The sequence below is a fragment of the Mya arenaria genome, chromosome 10 (assembly GCF_026914265.1).
Source record: "Mya arenaria isolate MELC-2E11 chromosome 10, ASM2691426v1".
Classification (NCBI taxonomy): Eukaryota; Metazoa; Mollusca; class Bivalvia; order Myida; family Myidae; genus Mya; species Mya arenaria.
The window spans coordinates 34,170,341-34,189,468 of NC_069131.1; the positions used below are offsets into that span (position 1 = coordinate 34,170,341).

At 32.8% G+C, this 19,128-nt stretch overlaps 1 protein-coding gene across 1 annotated transcript; it reads right to left on the minus strand.

The window, feature by feature from the left end:
• Nucleotides 1-969: 969 nt before the first annotated feature.
• Nucleotides 970-17,986, minus strand: LOC128206804 (receptor-type tyrosine-protein phosphatase mu-like). Its single transcript, XM_052909488.1, has 22 exons — nt 17,968-17,986; nt 17,737-17,792; nt 13,812-15,734; nt 13,515-13,635; nt 13,304-13,389; nt 12,918-13,064; nt 12,294-12,457; nt 12,033-12,120; nt 11,723-11,787; nt 10,462-10,498; nt 10,213-10,316; nt 9,719-9,844; nt 8,532-8,689; nt 7,268-7,403; nt 6,704-6,835; nt 5,718-5,820; nt 4,567-4,643; nt 3,811-3,930; nt 3,402-3,530; nt 3,028-3,185; nt 2,748-2,883; nt 970-2,203 (listed from the first exon to the last, which is right to left on the minus strand). The coding sequence occupies exons 2-22, from the start codon at nt 17,789-17,791 to the stop codon at nt 2,105-2,107; spliced, it is 4,164 nt and encodes a 1,387-aa protein (XP_052765448.1). The 5' UTR covers nt 17,792; nt 17,968-17,986; the 3' UTR covers nt 970-2,104.
• Nucleotides 17,987-19,128: the final 1,142 nt, after the last annotated feature.

A 19,128-nucleotide genomic window follows, 5' to 3' on the forward strand; every position in this document is an offset into this window, starting at 1 on the left:
TTTCAAAATTTAAAGCGGAATATCGCTCGTCTCGTCCTAGGCGCAAGACGGTGGTGATCAACATATTAAAATTGTATCGATAACACAAGACTATACAAATTGAGACTTATAATAGCACACACATTTTTGGAAGACCTCAATCCCACATACTAATTTAGGGAGCGATATATTACAAAATGATAAAACATTGGTATTTCTAGAAGCGGTTATTTTGGTAGTTGAAATGAGTATGGAAATCATACCACTAGACACTGTAGCTAAGCTTCAAGAAGATTTGATAATTAATTAAGAAGTTATTGCCTGAACACGATATACATACATGTCGATGGGGAACAATTATGGAGTTGTTTGATTTTACCTTAATAAAATGACGACTGATGCTGCATATTTTGCTGACGCTGCCGCATTCGGTCAACACTGTTGAATAACTTATTGTGTCGCATTTATAGACGGGGGAAAAAACTAAATGTCGCCTTAATGTATTAAAAATAATGTTAAGGAAACCTTAATTTGCACAGCTTTATAGCAAAACTCGACATCAAAATCAGTATAGAAATAAGTAGTAGTTACGGCACCCACAAACAGGGTTAATAAGATTGCACAGGAGTGTTTTCAAACAGGTGTGTGCCTTCAATTATGAGGGCTTCGGTTTTGTACTATGTAATAATTAACGTGTTGTATAACTTAATGATAAATCGACATAATAATATATATTAGCAGTGGACCGACAAACATGCTTATTCGTCTATTTTTTAAGAATACATTTATTTATAACATGATCACATATGATATAGTTATAATGGTGTATACAGCTTTATCTATTTAAAATCAGGCAATGTATTGTATCAAGAACATATTTATTCACTTCCCGTTTTTTATGTTTGTCTTTACTTGCTTCAAGCTAATCTTTGAACCTCAGGAAGTGTGTTATTACGTCATAGACAAATGATCTTGATCCAACCAGTCACAAAGAACAATATATTTTATTCGTTATAAAAATATATACAACATATTTTTTGAATAAGGTCAATTTGGAGCATTATAAAAACATTTCAATACATATAATGCTTTAATTCAATGTAAAAAAAAAACGTAAATAAAGTAAACAGACAATACTCCTGTTTTCAGATTCATCCTTACACTTTAATATTCATGTCATATAAGTTTGAGTGAGACATGATGTTTTTGTACCATTGGACATGTTGACCATTCCACGTTTTGCCTTTTGATAAATGATAACACTTTTAATCATAAATCAACTGTTTTATAGTATACATATTATTTGAAGCCAATGCAAGTTGGTAGAAAACATAGAATACTATCAGAAAACTATTTTTAAATAAAAATATAACTTCTATAAAAATATATATATATATATGCAGTTATGCAAATGCTTAAATATTTAATAAAATATTATGTTACGTGCAAATTTTCTCGTACAAAACATTTTGTCAATGAAAACCTTATCAACGCCAAAAACATTTAAAATACTTAATGGCTCGTTTAAATACAACATTTTTTTTTATAAAAATGAAATAAAAAATGTTTAATTGTATGACGTCTTTGTAAACGTTTCTTATTCATTGTGTATTCAAAGTACCTTCTACATCCGGCATAATGCAACACATATGTAATGACAATGATAATGTACAATGCGTTCATTAATCATTAAAGCAGCACTAACTGCGTTCTTACATCAACTTAACGACTGAAAGTATACCCCACGCGCACATTGAATGTCGCTGAATCTTATCAAATGTTACCTATTGCGCGATAAATTTGCATTTATGCCTCTCCTATGGGATCTCGTTTCGATCAAATACAATACACTACAGTATGACTCAAATAATGAGTGCAGTAAGTATGCAAATATTTACAATGACAGTCAAAAAACAATGTTTAGATATACATATAAACACTAGCGTTTTGTAAATTATGTGATTACGGTGATGCAGAACTGCAATCAGTTTACGTTTACATAAGTCAACATAGCAAATTATACGTAATGAAGCTGAAGATTACATATCTATCCATGATGTTAATATTCATGTGTTCTTGAAAAGGGCAACACATCGACGTCTTGTATCACAATGGTCAGTCGTGTTTACTTCCTCTTGATATTCGCACTTGTGTTGTAGTACACAGCATCATCTGTTGTATTCAAGGATTGGAGAACACACTCGTAGCAAAAGAAAAACTGTTCCTGAAAAATAAAACCTGTATGCCAAAACAATGATCATTATGGATAGACAGTTTTAAAAATATAAAAAAGACGAAAACTTCCAATTTAAATATGCGAATCGATAACATAAACAACGTCATAAACAGGATACCATCTAGGCGAAACAATAGCAACGTTACTTATTTCATTATGCAATTTAAATGCCAACTTGGCAATTACACTACCAAATATGTCGACCTTGAAAACAAATGAACAAATATTAAGAAGTTTAACAAACAAACATATGATGGACTCAAAACGTCAACCGATACAAACTATTAAAATTTATTCGTGTGCAATAAATATAAATATCATTCATGGACATTCGTATTAAAGAAGCAGTTGTTATTCAATGTGTTTCTCGTTCAGTGTATGTTAGGTTTTGAACTTGGCGCCTCTCTACAGGCTTATCGTTAAAATTACTACTGGTTAGTCATCGTGGTTTCCATTGTGCCATTGTGGTGCAAAAATATTACCAAGCATAAATTATATAAAATGATTTGGTTGAGAAAGTATATATATTTACCTTATTTGGAATGGAAAGAGGTCGTCTTGCTCTGACTTTCCTCACCGCATTGACCACACTGACTTCATGATCTTCACTCAGTGTTTCAAGTAATGTCGAGACAACACATAAAAGTGCGCTCTTTCCAGCGCCGTTCCTGTCACAATGATATTATGTCAGGTAAAGATTGGTATCTACGACCGTATCAATTAGTTATTTTCTTGTGATATCAAAGGTATTTTTAATATTAACACTAAGGCAAAATCTGAAGGCGACTTTGCTAATAAAAGGGTGTACGTACATACAATGCACCAATATCGGTCCGTTCAAGTGAGATGATTTGGATGCGTCTTCAACCTCTTTGATGAAGGCAACAAAGTGTTCTGCCGACTTTGGAGTATCGTCATTTCTATTCCAGTCCAAATATTCATAGTGTGGTATTCTAATCTCTGGCTTGGGCTAAAATCCAACGAAAATACTAATGTTGTTGTTGTTGTTGTTGTTGTCGTCTTAAGTGCTTTTGTTAATGCTGTTGTTTTGGTTTATTTCATACTAGAAATCACATATTTATTTCCACATGAACAATAAGAAACTTTTAAAATTTCAACTTTAAAACAAAAGAGAAATTAGCATTTGCTGTGTTTTCAAAAATAATCATACAGCCTTAAATCGAACCTTTTCGTCGGGTTCAAAGTGCAGCTTTCTTTTAACAAAGTGTCTTGAACTTTGATCTCTGGCAGAACGTATGGAAATCACACCTTTCTTCATTGATAGGTTGTCACCAGGAACATATAAGCCAATCCCCTGCATTAAACAATAAAAGTAACAGGAAACCCGTTTCTTCATCTGAATAATATACAGAGGATTTTACATAACTGGCAACTCGATACCGCATTTATTATGTTTTAGGCTTTATCGAAATGAACAAGTATTGAAATAATAATAAGTGCTTCTACATAGACATAGCTAAATAATGAAGAGTATAACTTAACACAAGCTATATATCGCTATATACGTGTAATATCGTACTTTCATAATTGCTACATTATTTGTTGTATGAACAAGATAATAACAAAAACAACACCTGTGCCTCCATACTAACAATACAGGAACAGTTTTCTTGAACAGCAAGTGCAACAAAATCGGAAACTGTGTCAGCCAGAGGTGTTTGTGCAACCAAAAAGCGGTCTTTTGTTTTGAAACTCTGAAAAGTGATTTAAAGTAACAGAAATGTATTAATAGTAATAAGGGAGTTTTGTCGCTCTCGTTTAGCGTATGTTAGGCATTAACGTTAGGCCTTTATAAAGAGTATTATAAGATATTTTTTTTCTTTACGTTCTCCCTGTAGTGTACATTGTATCTTTATTGTAAAAATGATTAGTCCATTTACTGAATGTAATGGAAACTTCGTTTCAGCAAGTCAACAAATTGTATGCAGACTATCCAAATACTTATAGAGCTATCATTTCAATCCAAATACTTTTAGAGCTATCATTTGAACATGCGTACGGCAAACTATCGTAAGATCAACAACTTCAATATAAGCGTTTGTCAGTGTTACTATTTCAGTTAGATACTGTATTTCCGTGATAAAGCAAACAGACTCATATCACTAATCATATTCTTAATATCTAAAGTTATTTTATGTGTTTTTTATGTTTCTTATATGTTACAAAATTTGTTTGAATTTGCAAATTTGTTTTTGTTAATATTGTTTGATTTTGCAAGTTACAATTTCAATTTCATGTGTGATAGCCATTAATTAACTGAAATTCCTACGTACGTCTGTTGTTCAGATTGAGGCAGAATTTATGACTAAATATTCATCCTACATACTTACGTTGATGTATATCGCATTGATGTAATCAGATTCGCCTGGTTTCAAAAACAGATAAAGTCGTGGTCTGTTGGAATCACCTTAAATACACAACACTAAGAATAAAGATCATGTGAACAAAACCCACTTCAAAGGACGGGATTTTCAAGTTGACAGAAGAGGGCGCTTGGCAACAGCAGACACCACCGACACGGAAACAGGTGGCAAATCAAAATCAAAGGAAATATGTTATCAACGGTCATGAGGACGGGTACCGGCCTTTTGAAAATATGGCAGACGTAATATAATATTAGCACAGTTAAATGTATGTGGCTGGACTAACGATAACCGAGTTTTGCGAAAATACGGGATGGGGATATGGTTTCTATTTGTGAGACACAATTTGGAGAATTTGGCGCTAATTGAAGAAAAATAATATACATGGCCATGATATAACAAATTGGAAATGGGGCTACAAAACCGCCTGGCGCGATATGTCTACTTGGTAAGGATTGTGTTTATGTGAAATAATACAATTCGAGAACGAAATTTATTTTGTACTGAATTGTCCATTAGATGTTAATAATTAAATTCTCAATAATCCTAAAACCAAATCAAATTAACTCAGGCATTTAATGCCAATGTACCCTAAAGCAAATGCTCATTTATTGTAGCTGCATTCTTAGGGTACAAAATAGCCTTATAATTCATATGTTTAATCAGATTATGGATTCTAAATCATTTTGCCTATATAAATCGAACATAAAATATATAGAAAATGAATTATATGATATAGTTTTTGTTTTTGAATTCCATTATGTTAAATTACTTTTACACAATCAGCCAGTGTTTAAGTGTTTAAACTTGGTGATTTTTCCTTTGGTCCGTGTGTTATTATTGTTATCTAGTGGGGCCATTTATATGTTTTTGTATGATCATGTCTGTATAAAGCACATTTAACGTTACTTACTTACATAATTTTAATCGTTTAAAATTATTGCCACAAAATCTCTTAATACCTGAAGAGAAACTAACCTGTCATATTTTGTTATTTAGTGTATGCATATATGTTTATAACATGTTCATTCGTCTAAATAGGCGATTTTGAGATAAATGCCAATATATATCTAAACCATTTAACGAATGCTGCACTTTTGCAATAAAAATAGTGGTACCTGGTATGTCTGCGTATTTTCTGTTCTTTTTTGTCTGAAGCCGATTTCTTTCCATAGCCTGCAGTTCCTGTTCTGACTTTCGCTCTTGATTCAACTGCATTTTCTAACGAATAATCAGAACACAACATTATATATGCATAATATTAATGTAAATTTTGATACGAAGTAGTTACATTAAACATTAAAACACCATTAATCCGAACACCGTTTATCCGAATTTATCTTTGTTTCTTATTTTTTATTGGTCCCGATTTTTTTCTTATTTTTTTATTAAAAATTTGATCAATTAACCGAATATTACTTTTTTGAATTTTTAGCTCTTTTAAAGTCAAAACAACTGTCCTAAGTTTATATCAATTATCTTTCGTCAACTGAAATCTTGAATGGAGCCTGTCGGTCATCTCATAGTTTCACAAGATACTGGGATAGCATGTGGGCTTCGGCCTGCGGTGATAATGTAGCATAGTAAGGTAATACTAAAGAATGGCATTGAGCACTGGTATGTAACATACGTCGATGTCAGATAATGAGCGACTTATCTTGGATGAGTGATGTTTGTTTATAATCGTTGGTTTACACGGTCTTAATATGATTTAAAATATTTATCTTACCGAATGCAATCGCCACATTACTCTCTCGACTCGCTGTCGAACTATCCGGCGATAAGTTCATAACGTCTTTTAATAAAAAGTTTAAAAAAAAAAACGTTTGGCGTTCTTTTACAATAATTCAACATAACTGTATACTGAAAACAAACATTCATAAAAAATGTTGATAATGTGTAGCCGACATTGCAATATTTACCACTACATATTTTACGTCACCAATGATTTACTAACGCTGTCATTGTCGGAAAAGTGATAATCCGGATTATCGTTAGACGGATATCGTTTATCTAGGTCCCGACGACTTTTGATTAACGGTGTTTACATTAATTTTAAACATTGGTTCACTATAACCTTTGATACCTTAAGTAACACTCCTACCTCAAACTGCTTCTGTATCTCCTGTTTGCTGGACATCATATTCATATATTCATGGAAGTGTTCTCTTTTTATCACCGAGCAATCAAGTGTCAATGAATGGACCAAAGCTTCGTGTAGATACTTGTATTGACTCTGAAAGTAGAAATCATAGTTATTAGATAAACAGTGGTTTTAGTGTATGCTTTAGTTACTTTCGGGCGTACTGCTGGAATACTTTATAGTATGCATTATTGCTACACTTCCTTGAACTGCATTTGGCATAACAATAAGATGTAAACATTTAATCAAATTGGTAATGATTGAAAGAAACAATTAACTAGCAAGGAATAAAATATAAAAGAAAGTATTCAATCTTTCTTTTGTCCTATAAATGCATAAATTTCATTTAAATGGACACAATCGAACTTTTTACCTTCTCATTATAAAATAGTACTTAGAATTTATTCCGTGAAACCAATGAATATCGAACGCTGCCCTACTGCGCTTATCTATTAACGGACCACGCCTTTTTGCGCCTATTCATTTAATAATCTTATACAACATATACATTAGCAAACATCTAACCAAAGTCTGAATCATGCTGGGTCTGTTCTGTCTCATGTTGAAAACACATCCCGGGATATCTATTGCTCCTTCTGTTTCACCCTCTTTGGTCAGAATGTCCAGAGCTATGTAGGTTCCTGTTCTTCCTACGCCGGCACTGAAGACATATAAAGCTCAATGACTTTCTATTGTGTCTGCCAAGAAGAGAGCATAAAACATGCATTCTTTTACTCAATTATATTAAGTTTGATTTGCAAATACCATAATTTTCAATATGTTTAATTTAATACTTTTTTTGACAGTCTACGATAGTGTACCTGTTAATCTTAGAATGTATCTGTATCACTTTTTCTGGCGTCATCATACTCAATACACTCAGACTCTCAGACTAATATGATGTGATAAGTAAATTATTTGCATGAGGGAAAGCAATTTAATTCACAGACATGATAATGCTTTTTATACTTTTGTATGACAAACTATGCTAAGGTAAGGCCGGTGACTTTTATAAATACACGGAATGCAAATGTACGACTTTGATTGCGGTTTTATATCAAATAGTTTAAGGATACGTTTTAACTACATACGTTTAAGACGTTATCAATCTTAGTTCATAAATGCACATGTCATTTGGTAGTAAAGTGCAGTAGTGGTTGCATCGATCCCCGGAAATGTTTGATGTCAGATCAAGGTTGCTGGGACACTCCTCGTTATAAGAATATGGCTTACAGTATGTCTGCTGATTTATTTTGCTAATGGCAAAATGTCATACCGTTTTGTAGTCTCTATACCGATACGATGAGAAAATACTATTCATGTAAAAGATAATGCAATATTAACTTTTAACTTATATACATATTGCGTATGGAATAGTTTTAGGAGATTACGTTATCGAACGATCCGGTTATTAATAACAGAAACGATCGGTTATTAATAACAGAAAAAACGGTCCAATTAGAAGTGTATTGATAGCCAAATCATTGCGGCGTATTTGAAACCTAGCACCAAACATTTTTCTTGTTTATTTTAGTATACATCAAATTGAAATACACATTTCCAAGCGAATGCTATCTGATTGTTATTTTATTGTCTTTTACAAAAACCTGTTGTTTTTTAAACTATATGCACTGCAAAATCAATCAAGAATCTCATATGAATCGCTTCTCATTTTGTGTTTTATTTCGATCTAAAATGCTTTAAATTGATTTCCAAACATGCATTTCATCAATCGTTGAAGCTTAAGGATGAACGGTGAAATAAGCTAAACCACATCTTGACACCCTACCTGCAATGCACTATCACAGGTCCATTAAAAGTACTCGGCAAGGCGTTCACTTTCTGTCTAAACTCTATAATTGATGTGACGTCATCAGGAATGTCCTTGTCTGGCCACGCTGTGAACTGAAGGTGTTGCAGATTTCTTTCTTCGAAATTGTGTTTACCCTGATTTGAAATGAAACATAAATATAAACAATGCACGCTGAAATTCGTTTATCATGTAACTTTTCTTAAAAGAAGACAAGTTTGTCTTTGTTGAACACATAGTAGGTCGAGGAAAGAATGCAACTAAATACATATTACATTTGTACATAATTCGAGTTCCTTTTCATACGATAAATGATACGAAAGCGCAATGTAAAAGTATTATATTTAAGATGAAAAATCTCTACAAATGTAAATTATATTAAAATGGATATGGCATTTAATGATTGTTTTTGTTGTTGTTGTTGGGGTTTTTTTTGCATTTCGTACTTTGCTTATTACTGACTATCATGTTTGCACTACTGTTTTATTTAAGTTTGTTTTCTTAACTAATAAGAAAATAAAAAGGCCAATGTGGCAAAGAAATCAGTTAAAACGCAGTTTTGTGATTGAAATATATTCAAGTACTTACAAAGAAATATCAACCTTTAAGGAAGTCATTAAAGCGCTTGTTTGATCCCGTAATACCTTAAGTGCACATACTTACCATATTTTAAGGGAGAAACTTCCACGTACAATAAGTGATGACATCTTAACTTTAGAATCTATTTATTAAATCTATTTTATCTGAGCTTCTTATGCCTAAGTTTCTTTAATATTAAGATGTATAGTGGAGGCTTTGCACACTGGAAGCCACATGTTGAAACCTAGACCGCCTCCTCCTAAAGACAATAAATATGATATATATCCTTTACCTGACGCTGAGCTTTTGGGGGGAGTACTTGAAAACTTTGAGTACTCAGTACTGATAACTGATTTACAGGTGAAGGATGGAGTGTCATGAAATGGGTCAGTTGTGCGAATCCGACGATGCGCTATAGTACTCCAAGTCACTGGTTGTGTAGTCATTTGTATCACGTATAGGTTATGGTAATTTTAATCAGAATTGGATTATTTGATTATTAATAAGCGTAGCTGCACAAACTCCATCAACCTATGTTTACGTTTATACTCAAACTACTGGCGGTGTCCAAGTAAATTAAACTTTACCTTGGATAACGTTAACTGTCTCCAAATGAAATCTGCGTACAGTCGTTCAACCTTGCACACAACTTCTATATCGCCATATAGTTTTCTCTGACCATGATCTGGCCAATATTGCTCACATTTGGTTTTCTGCAAAGAAAAAAACATTAACTGATTATTAACTATATTGACATAACGTTGCACTTCAGTATTATAATTATACGTTATGTCAACGGCACTCTAATGCCAGAGAGGTAAAAGTGAAAGTATATGATTTTTCAAAATCATTCCCCTCTTTTTCAATATTCTCAATCCCAATAGAATATGATATTCCTACTCAATAATGTTGATGGTATTCATAATAAAATACCAAATGTCAAATTATACTGTTGTTGCTTTAATCCTCGTTGTAGTTATAACTATATATGTATCATTTTCACTTCTTGTCCATTCAGCACAAAGCAACAACACTCTTTATCATAGAAGGTCATACACTTGTCATTTGAAAACCGCCTTACCTCACCCTCTACGAAGTTTGTCACCATGACAATCTTCTCCACTTTCTGTTGCCAGACCATTCGCCAGAATTGGCCGAAATCGCCCAGCTGCTTAGCCATTGGACCTTAATAGTTCATACTATTTACCATATACGTTTACATTATTATATAATATTTTTGAAAGTGTTTTAAAAAGAACATTTATGTTTATTTGTTTCAAAGGAGCTAATATTATTATAAAACAAACGCTAAATACATGCATCATATTACCTAAAGCAGCTATGTATGCATTTCGTTTCCTGAAACCCTGAAAAAAAGAATTTGTGTTAATTATGCCTACGGTTATTCGATTTAATGTATTTTCAATTTGTATTCACAAATGCCAAGAGTTCAAATATTACGTTTGTAATCAGAAACAGCGAATTAAATTATTACGTTTATACGAATGGACTTTTAAATTATGCAGCTGTAAATGCAATCCAATATCATTTTAACAAGAAGAGCAGACACAATTGCAATACAACTACTTCTACTATATCTGTATTACTACAACTACCACTACCACTACCACTACTACTACTACTACTACTACTACTACTACTACTACTACTACTACTACTACTACTACTACTACTACAACTACTACTACTACTACTACTACAACTACAACTACTATTACTACTTCTACTACTATTGCTACTACTATTTCTACTACTACTACTACTACTACTACTACTACTACTAATTCCACTACTACTACTACAACTACTACTACTACTACTACTACTACTACTACTACTACTACTACTACTACTACTACTACTACTACTACTACTACTACTACTACTACTACTACAACTACTACTGCTGCTACTACTACAACTACAACTACTATTACTACTTCTACTACTATTGCTACTACTATTTCTACTACTACTACTACTACTACTACTACTACTACTACTACTACTACTACTACTACTACTACTACTACTTCTACTTCTACTACGACTACTACTACTACTACTACTTCTACTACTACTACTACTACTACTACTACTACTACTACTACTACTACTACTACTACTACTACTACTACTACTACTACTACTACTACTACTACACTACTTCTACTACTACTACTACTACTTCTACTACTACTACTACTACTACTACTACTACTACTACTACTACTACTACTACTACTACTACTACTACTACTACTACTACTACTACTTCTACTACTACTACTACTACTACTACTACTACTACTACTACTACTACTACTACTACTACTACTACTACTACTACTACTACTACTACTACTACTACTACTTCTACAACAACTACTACTACTACTACTACTACTACTACTACTACTACTACTACTACTACTACTACTACTACTACTACTACTACTACTGCTACTACTGCTGCTACTACTACTACTACTACTACTACTAATAATAATAATAATAATAATAATAATAATAATAATAATAATAATACGTTTTGCTTTCTCTGGACTTACGTCTATATAGCTTGCATTGATATAGTCTGTGTCTCCTCCATGTACTACAACACGCGTATCATCATCTAAAATTGACATTTATGATGCAATTAAGTACACTTCAGGCCATTGTTGCTCAATCGTGCTCAATAACGAAAAAACAAGTGAAACAAATTGGAAAATGAACAAGAAAAGAAAAAAGAAAACAATCGCAGTTATGAACGCCTGAAACATACAGAGATGATTCGGAAACAAACTATTGTAACACTTATACAATCGTACACATCTTAGAAAAGTATCCTGATTCAAAAAGAAGGGAAATGTATCTTACACGGATAAATTCCTTTGTATCGGTTTCTGTGCATGTTTAGCTTCATTTGTGAAACTGCATAGGGTTTCACGAGACCGTACGGTACATTCTGAAAAAACACACACACAAAAACACTTTAAAAATTTAAACAGTAATCATATTCAAAATTGAATAAGTACATGTTTACCGGAATGTGTACCTACAATTAAACTGACTGTATTACCTGAACCATAAAACACGACCAAGAAACAAAGAGTTATACGTCAAGGCAGTGTACGGTACCTGAAACTCTTCTTCTAGACCCTTTACCGATAGGTTTTGAACATATTCAGGTAAATCGGCTACAGTCAGTTTTAATTTGCTGATTTCTCTTGCGTTGTTGTAATAAACACCTCCTTTTTCCTCAAACATGTTTGTGAATTCCCGTGCACAAAAATCTTCGTCATCTAAAAATACGTTCACTCAAGTAGAAAGTATTCATGTCAAAATAAATAGAGGATAATTGTTTGTTCCAGTGTAAGATCGTTATCTGTTTTAGCGAGTACTAATTATTATATTACGAGTGACAAAAATTGAAAACAATAATTTTGCATTATATTATAAGCTTAAAATAGGATTTAAAAAATAAATTAAAATTAAACCTTTTTAGAAAAACGCGGCAATTTGTATGCGCATGTTAGGTCATTTCATATATTACGTCGTTGAAATTGTGTGCCAGCCCTGAACGTGCTGACGTTTGGTTTGGAATTGATAGTGTTGATGAATTTCAAAACAGTGAAAATATATCAAAATGATATTTTTACTGTTTGATACAATAAAAATCAATTTCATTTATCTGATTAATCTTTTAAAACCACCGGAAAGAATATGATGAAAAGTATTTATATTACGATTATGATAACTAACCAATTTCAAGATTGGCCTCCGTCAAAATAGACATATCTTCCTTCTCATAGTTCTGCTGTGGTGAAATCTGGTAACTGGTGTTTTCCATGATGGTGACAGAGTGAAGATTATCGGTGTCTTCATTGGCATAATCTTCTTGGGAAGGTCCTATATACACGTAAAAGTTTAATATATTAAAAAGGCCTTCCTTTTAAGGTAGTCAACATCCAGTAGTCCTTTCAGTAAAACATTTTACTAAATGCACAACGAAGAACATGATTTTTCTCCCAGTTGGGTAAAATTTAGGAACTTTTACATTTAGTTACAAATTTGATACACATCCATCAGAATATTGCTATGAATATACAACATACATCATCAACACGCTATACATAACGCATACGTACTTCCTCTGTTCACCGTTGCGTACAAAGCAGATAAGTTCTCAGGTTCTGTTTCAGGTGTTTTTCTTTGATTTCTCAAATTGACCTTTCTGAAAAGGAATTGGATTCAATTTAGTTTGAAGATTACAATTATCTAAATGAAATAAACAGTGTGATCATTTAAATGCATGTCAATTTCTTCGCTGAAGGCAGACGTATATAGTCACTTTATTACCTTCGTCGAAACAAAATCAGTCCAACAACCAGAATGGCAGCAAGAGCTACAGCTCCTCCGCCAATACCGCCACCAAGGGCTGCTCTTGAAGATGTTTGTGCGTCCGCTTCTGTTTCAATAACTACGGGCATTTCAAGAATACGATGAAAAATAAACCGTGCATAATATAAAATGCAACACATATTAATTATATTTTGGCAAGAACATTTAACCTTAAATTTTCCAGAAATCAGAAAAGGCGTGAACAAATATTCTATAGTCAATTTACATTGTAGTTGCAAATAAAACCTGTTTTACCTTTAGGACAAAATCTTCCTTTGTATCCAGTTTGACAGCCGTATAAACAAATTCCAGTGTGTTCAGAACAAAGCGTTCCGTTGTCTTGTGGTAAACAATAATCATCGCACGTGTTTTCACATTTCTTTCCAAATGTATTTGTAATGCATCCATTTGTACAATTTCCAGTTATGTCACATATTAATTTTTTACAGGTATTGCTACATTCTTTTCTACAATTGGGTCCATATTTTGCATTGTTCTTGCATTGGGTACACGATCCATCTGTTTGATTGCAAGATAAACATTCTTCTTCACACTCTTTGTCACATGTTGGATTCCAGTATCCATTACTGCATCCTTGAATACATCTGCCCGAAGATGAATCGCATTTGTTTTCGGCGCATCGTAATTTGCACGTTTCACATTGTCCATTTTTGTTGGGAAAATATCCACTTTCGCACAGTTGGCAAATAATGCTATCAAACGCCTTTGTACATGAAACACACTTATTAAGATTGCACGAGCAACATTCATTTTTATTTGCAAAATAGGATGCATTTGTGCATGAGTCGCAATGTGACGAATTGAAGCAAATGTCTTTTCTACATGTACACTGTTTTTGTGTGTTTGAAAATCCAGGTCTGCAGGCTGAACATTTACCGTAGTGGTCACACGATTGGCAGGAATCTGGGCAAGAATTGTTACAATAATCTCCGAAATATCCAGGCTTGCAAAATAAACACGATCCATCATTCTTTTTGCAATTATTCTCTTGGCACCCATCAGGACAAAGCATTTGGCAGGATATACCAAAGTGCCCGTCATGGCAGGAAGAACAGTAAGTCTCGTTTTCACACGTATAACACCCATTAGAACAGGTTTGCTCACACGCCTGACCGTATCTGCCGGTAACACATTCATTACAATGCGGTGTGTTTGTTGATTTGAAATACTCATTTATACATGAGCAATTTCCTGTCCGCTTTTCGCATTGATTTTCAGTACAACCTTTGCCGCAACTGTGTTGACAATAACTTCCATAATTACCCAAGTTACAAACCTCGCAATTGTACAATCCATTACACGAATCACAGTTTCTTTTGCATTTCATATCGCACTTGTTTCCAAAATATCGATCAGCACACCTGTCACATTTAACACCCTTCCATCCATCTTTGCATGTGCAAGATCCGTCATTCTGCGAGCAGGTATCAGAGGAGCAACCTTCTGAACACGCCTGCATGCATTCATGACCATAATATCCCGAGGAACACTGATCACATGTGTCCCCAGTATAATACCAATTGCACTGACAAGTAGCGTACTTTGAAAAGCAACTACCGTGTATGCATGTTTCTGCACATTGATATTGACACATATTTCCAAATCGACCGTCCGAACAGGAAGTGCACTGTGTAGAACTAGTGCACGATGTACAGGTATTTGGACATCGTAAACATTGTTCTTTATTCGGGAAATACCCAACCATACAATCAATGCAATTTTTGTATTCTGTACATGTGCATCCAGTGCTTTTATAATAGCATTGGCGGCACAATCCGTTGTTGGAATAATATCCAGCTTCGCATACAGTACATCCAATTTGTTTATCACAACTTGCACAATAGTCTCCGCAATGCTTTTCACACCTAGAACCATAATACCCCGTGTTACATTCTGTACAACCATTCCAACGGTTACACGTTTTACACTGATATCCACATGAGGATTCACACTTTTTGTCATAAAAACCTGTTTTACACTGATAGCAGTAATAACGATCACATTTTATACAGTTGCGGTATAGACATTTGTTATAACACCTATTACCCCAATATCCATCTAGGCATCCATTATAGCAGTTTTCGTTTTGATCACACGTATATAGACGGGGTACACAGCAACCACAGCCCGTACACTCGCTTGGAATTTCTGCGCAAACTAGAAAAATAGCAATATAAGGAATTATCCTACATATAAAATAAAATGTTCGGACTGATTATACCGCTGAGTCATGTCACGTGAGCTTGTGTCCAATCACATGATGTTAGTACCGATTAAATTATATAATTTAATCATTTAACGTTAAAAAACACACTAAAAACTATTAGAGAAAGCTATCAGATTTACAAAGGATAAGGGCAAAACAGAATATTTAAACTTTTAATTTGTCATTCACATGATATTTAAATCATTTTGCATTTCTTATGTTCACATTGAAGAATAGTGCACATACTCGGATATTAATGTACGCATTGCTTACTTCTTGTTTTAAAACATAATACTGTTAACATATGTTACGAATTTTCTCGTAGTATAGTAAAATATAAAGAAATAAAGACATACTTATATCAGTTATAAAAATAATTTCATCATTTTTTATTTGTTTTTTTTCTTAACTCTTTTTTCAATGGTTGCCATACAATGACGCGTAATAGAAAATATACCGCTGTTTACTTTCGTACTATAATTGTATAGTTGTTGTCTAAAAGTTTGATAAGAATCAATACAACAAATCTGATCACCACACATCTAGTCAGTTTTAGAAATGTATACACTTAACGTAACTCCAAACGCCCACACTGTTTTTTTTATTGATTTTGACATTCTCAATCTTTGTATGAGTATGATCCTTGACCATCATGATACATTTATCAGTATATTTACTGATGTATATGCTAATAATGTCAACATCTACACAGACTAACCGAAACTACATAAAATTGCGTTTATAATAGCATCAAGAATTACAATAAATCATAAATAACTTCGTCGTTCAACTTGATACAGGCCGAAGAGTTATTCGATTTTTTGTACAGTGTAAAATGTAATATATCACTAGTCTACACATTTCCGCACACACACTGTAGCAATGCTTTTTAAGTATATTCGATCAAACTAATGTGCCTTGAAAACCTTCCAATTGACCACTGACATATATCAATGAATTAAACATCATTTAATTCAGTTTAAAAATTGATTTTGATTAAAACAATAGTAGAATGAAATATAAATGTATACCTGTAGTGCCAAGATGCATATTATACGAACGCCAATATATTTGTTTTAGCATTTTGATGAATTTTATACACTTTGGGCCCACCAAAGAAGTCTGAGAATCAAACAACAGTTATAGCTCGCATGCAGTTCATCATTTCTTTCTTAAGAGAACTATCACACTATTGTACTGGTTCACAACATTGTTCACAACACAAAAAAAATGTTTTTGTTTTTTCACAATTCCGATATCATATTTAACTTTTGATACTGTTTTGACGCGACTAGCCGTGACCAGGTTGGAGGAATTGACAACCGAAGTAATCGAACATGCACCTTCCTATGATTTAAACAGTTACATGCCATAGGTTCTACGCGACTAGCCCCATCCCATGATCTGAATGTCAAAAAAACAATGGTTGCTTAGCTTTCCTCCGAAAAGATTTCTGCATGTTCATTTAGAAAATGTTGCCAAAATAACGATTTGTTTGTAATTATACGGTTATTTTTATGATTGTCATATATTTCTATTTTATCCACTATATCCCAAATATTAGTGGTAGTTGATTTACCGAATCGAATACAGGGTTTCTTCGAAATTTGAAGGAATCCGATAGAACAAGTAAGGGGAAAGGGAAGGCATAGGATAACACACACAGTTTAGTATTATAAAAGCTGGAGACAAAAGAATCTCAGTTTAATGATAGTTCATCAAAGTAAACAACTATGAATACATATCCTAACAATTTACACAGCGAAACGGAATGAATTTTGTTACTTAATAGTTTCAGCCCATTTCAGGCGTCATTGTAACAACAGATCCATGAGGTTTTATGAGTTTAAATAAAAAGCAAAATAGTTTTGAAACACATATATATCTTTGCGGAATATGAAAATAAGAGTAAAAAGAAATTACTGACTGGAATTAAAAACAAAATATACTAACCTTGGGCGTGCACAAATACCAGATAAAAAAACACAACATTGAAGCAAATATCCATGCTGAAGTTATAAATGAAACACAATAAAAGCACTTAATTAATTTGACACCACTTGAATTCAGTCATTGCTTTGTATAACAATTGAATAACAACATCAAAACGTCACTGTAACGTTAACAACTGCATTACAATTTTAACATAAATCATTATTCAAACATATTTTAATGGTGTCTAACCTTAACAGCACATTGATAAAAGGCGCACAAATAAGGAAGTGAATATAGATAAGTGCTTACAAGTGTTACGAACTTACTCAAAAGAATACAAGTTAAGTAGGTTTTACTTATATTTAAACATTATCATCGATAAAGGTTCTTAGTGTAGATTTATGGAACTCATACTACATTAACTCAAGTGATGTTGGTATTAAATATTGCTATTGTATACAAATATTGATACACTTTTTCAATATAAACTGGTATACACGTTCCTTCCTCTTATTATAAATATATTCCAAGGTAAATTATAATTTAAGATTAATTTTTATAGTTTAAATTATGTAGGTCGTCTTGGTAAACATGTATGCATTCCATTAATCCAAGTTAACATCATAAACTCATAACAAGTCTTCGAAAATTCTTTGTTAATGAAGTCTGCAACAAACATAACAATACGAAGGTCTGCATCTGGGATAAGTGTGATCAATATTTGTAGCGCATGAGTATATAAATACATTTGTGAACGATAATCCAACCTCAACCAACTTCAAACTCCAGGCAGCGTTACTTCTCTTTGTTGTTACTGTCACGAACAAAAAGAAGCGTTTAAAATCATTTCGGACAAATAAGAAGCATTCAAATTGTAATGATTCCAATCAAACAATACAATTTAATATATATCTTAAAACCTGGATACCTAAAATCATCTGATATTGATTCGTTATAATCATTTAGGAAAGAATAATTTCGAAATATTGCTTTTCACACATATTTCTGTTATATATGTAGGTGAAACATTTTTATCACACGGTTAAATTGTTCATTCGCATTTATAAATGAAATATAATCCCGTCGTTTAAGTGATTTTGCGTTCTATCTCAAATCAAAACATAAACAATATGTAAAGTGCCTTCTATTTGAAAGCTTTTTTTTTCAATTTATATAAAAAGGCAACATGTTTTCATCAATATTTATGAATTATTTATGAATTATATATCTCGAATAAGTTACAATTTATTAACAGTATTATGAGTAAAGAAGGTATTTATAGACTTTAAATACTCATAATACTGTTAATACTGTTAATAAGTGTTAATTACATATTCTTGTACACATCACACTGGGATTTTGGTTTATGTTTTTGTATTCACAGTAGTTATATATATCAAAATCCAGTTT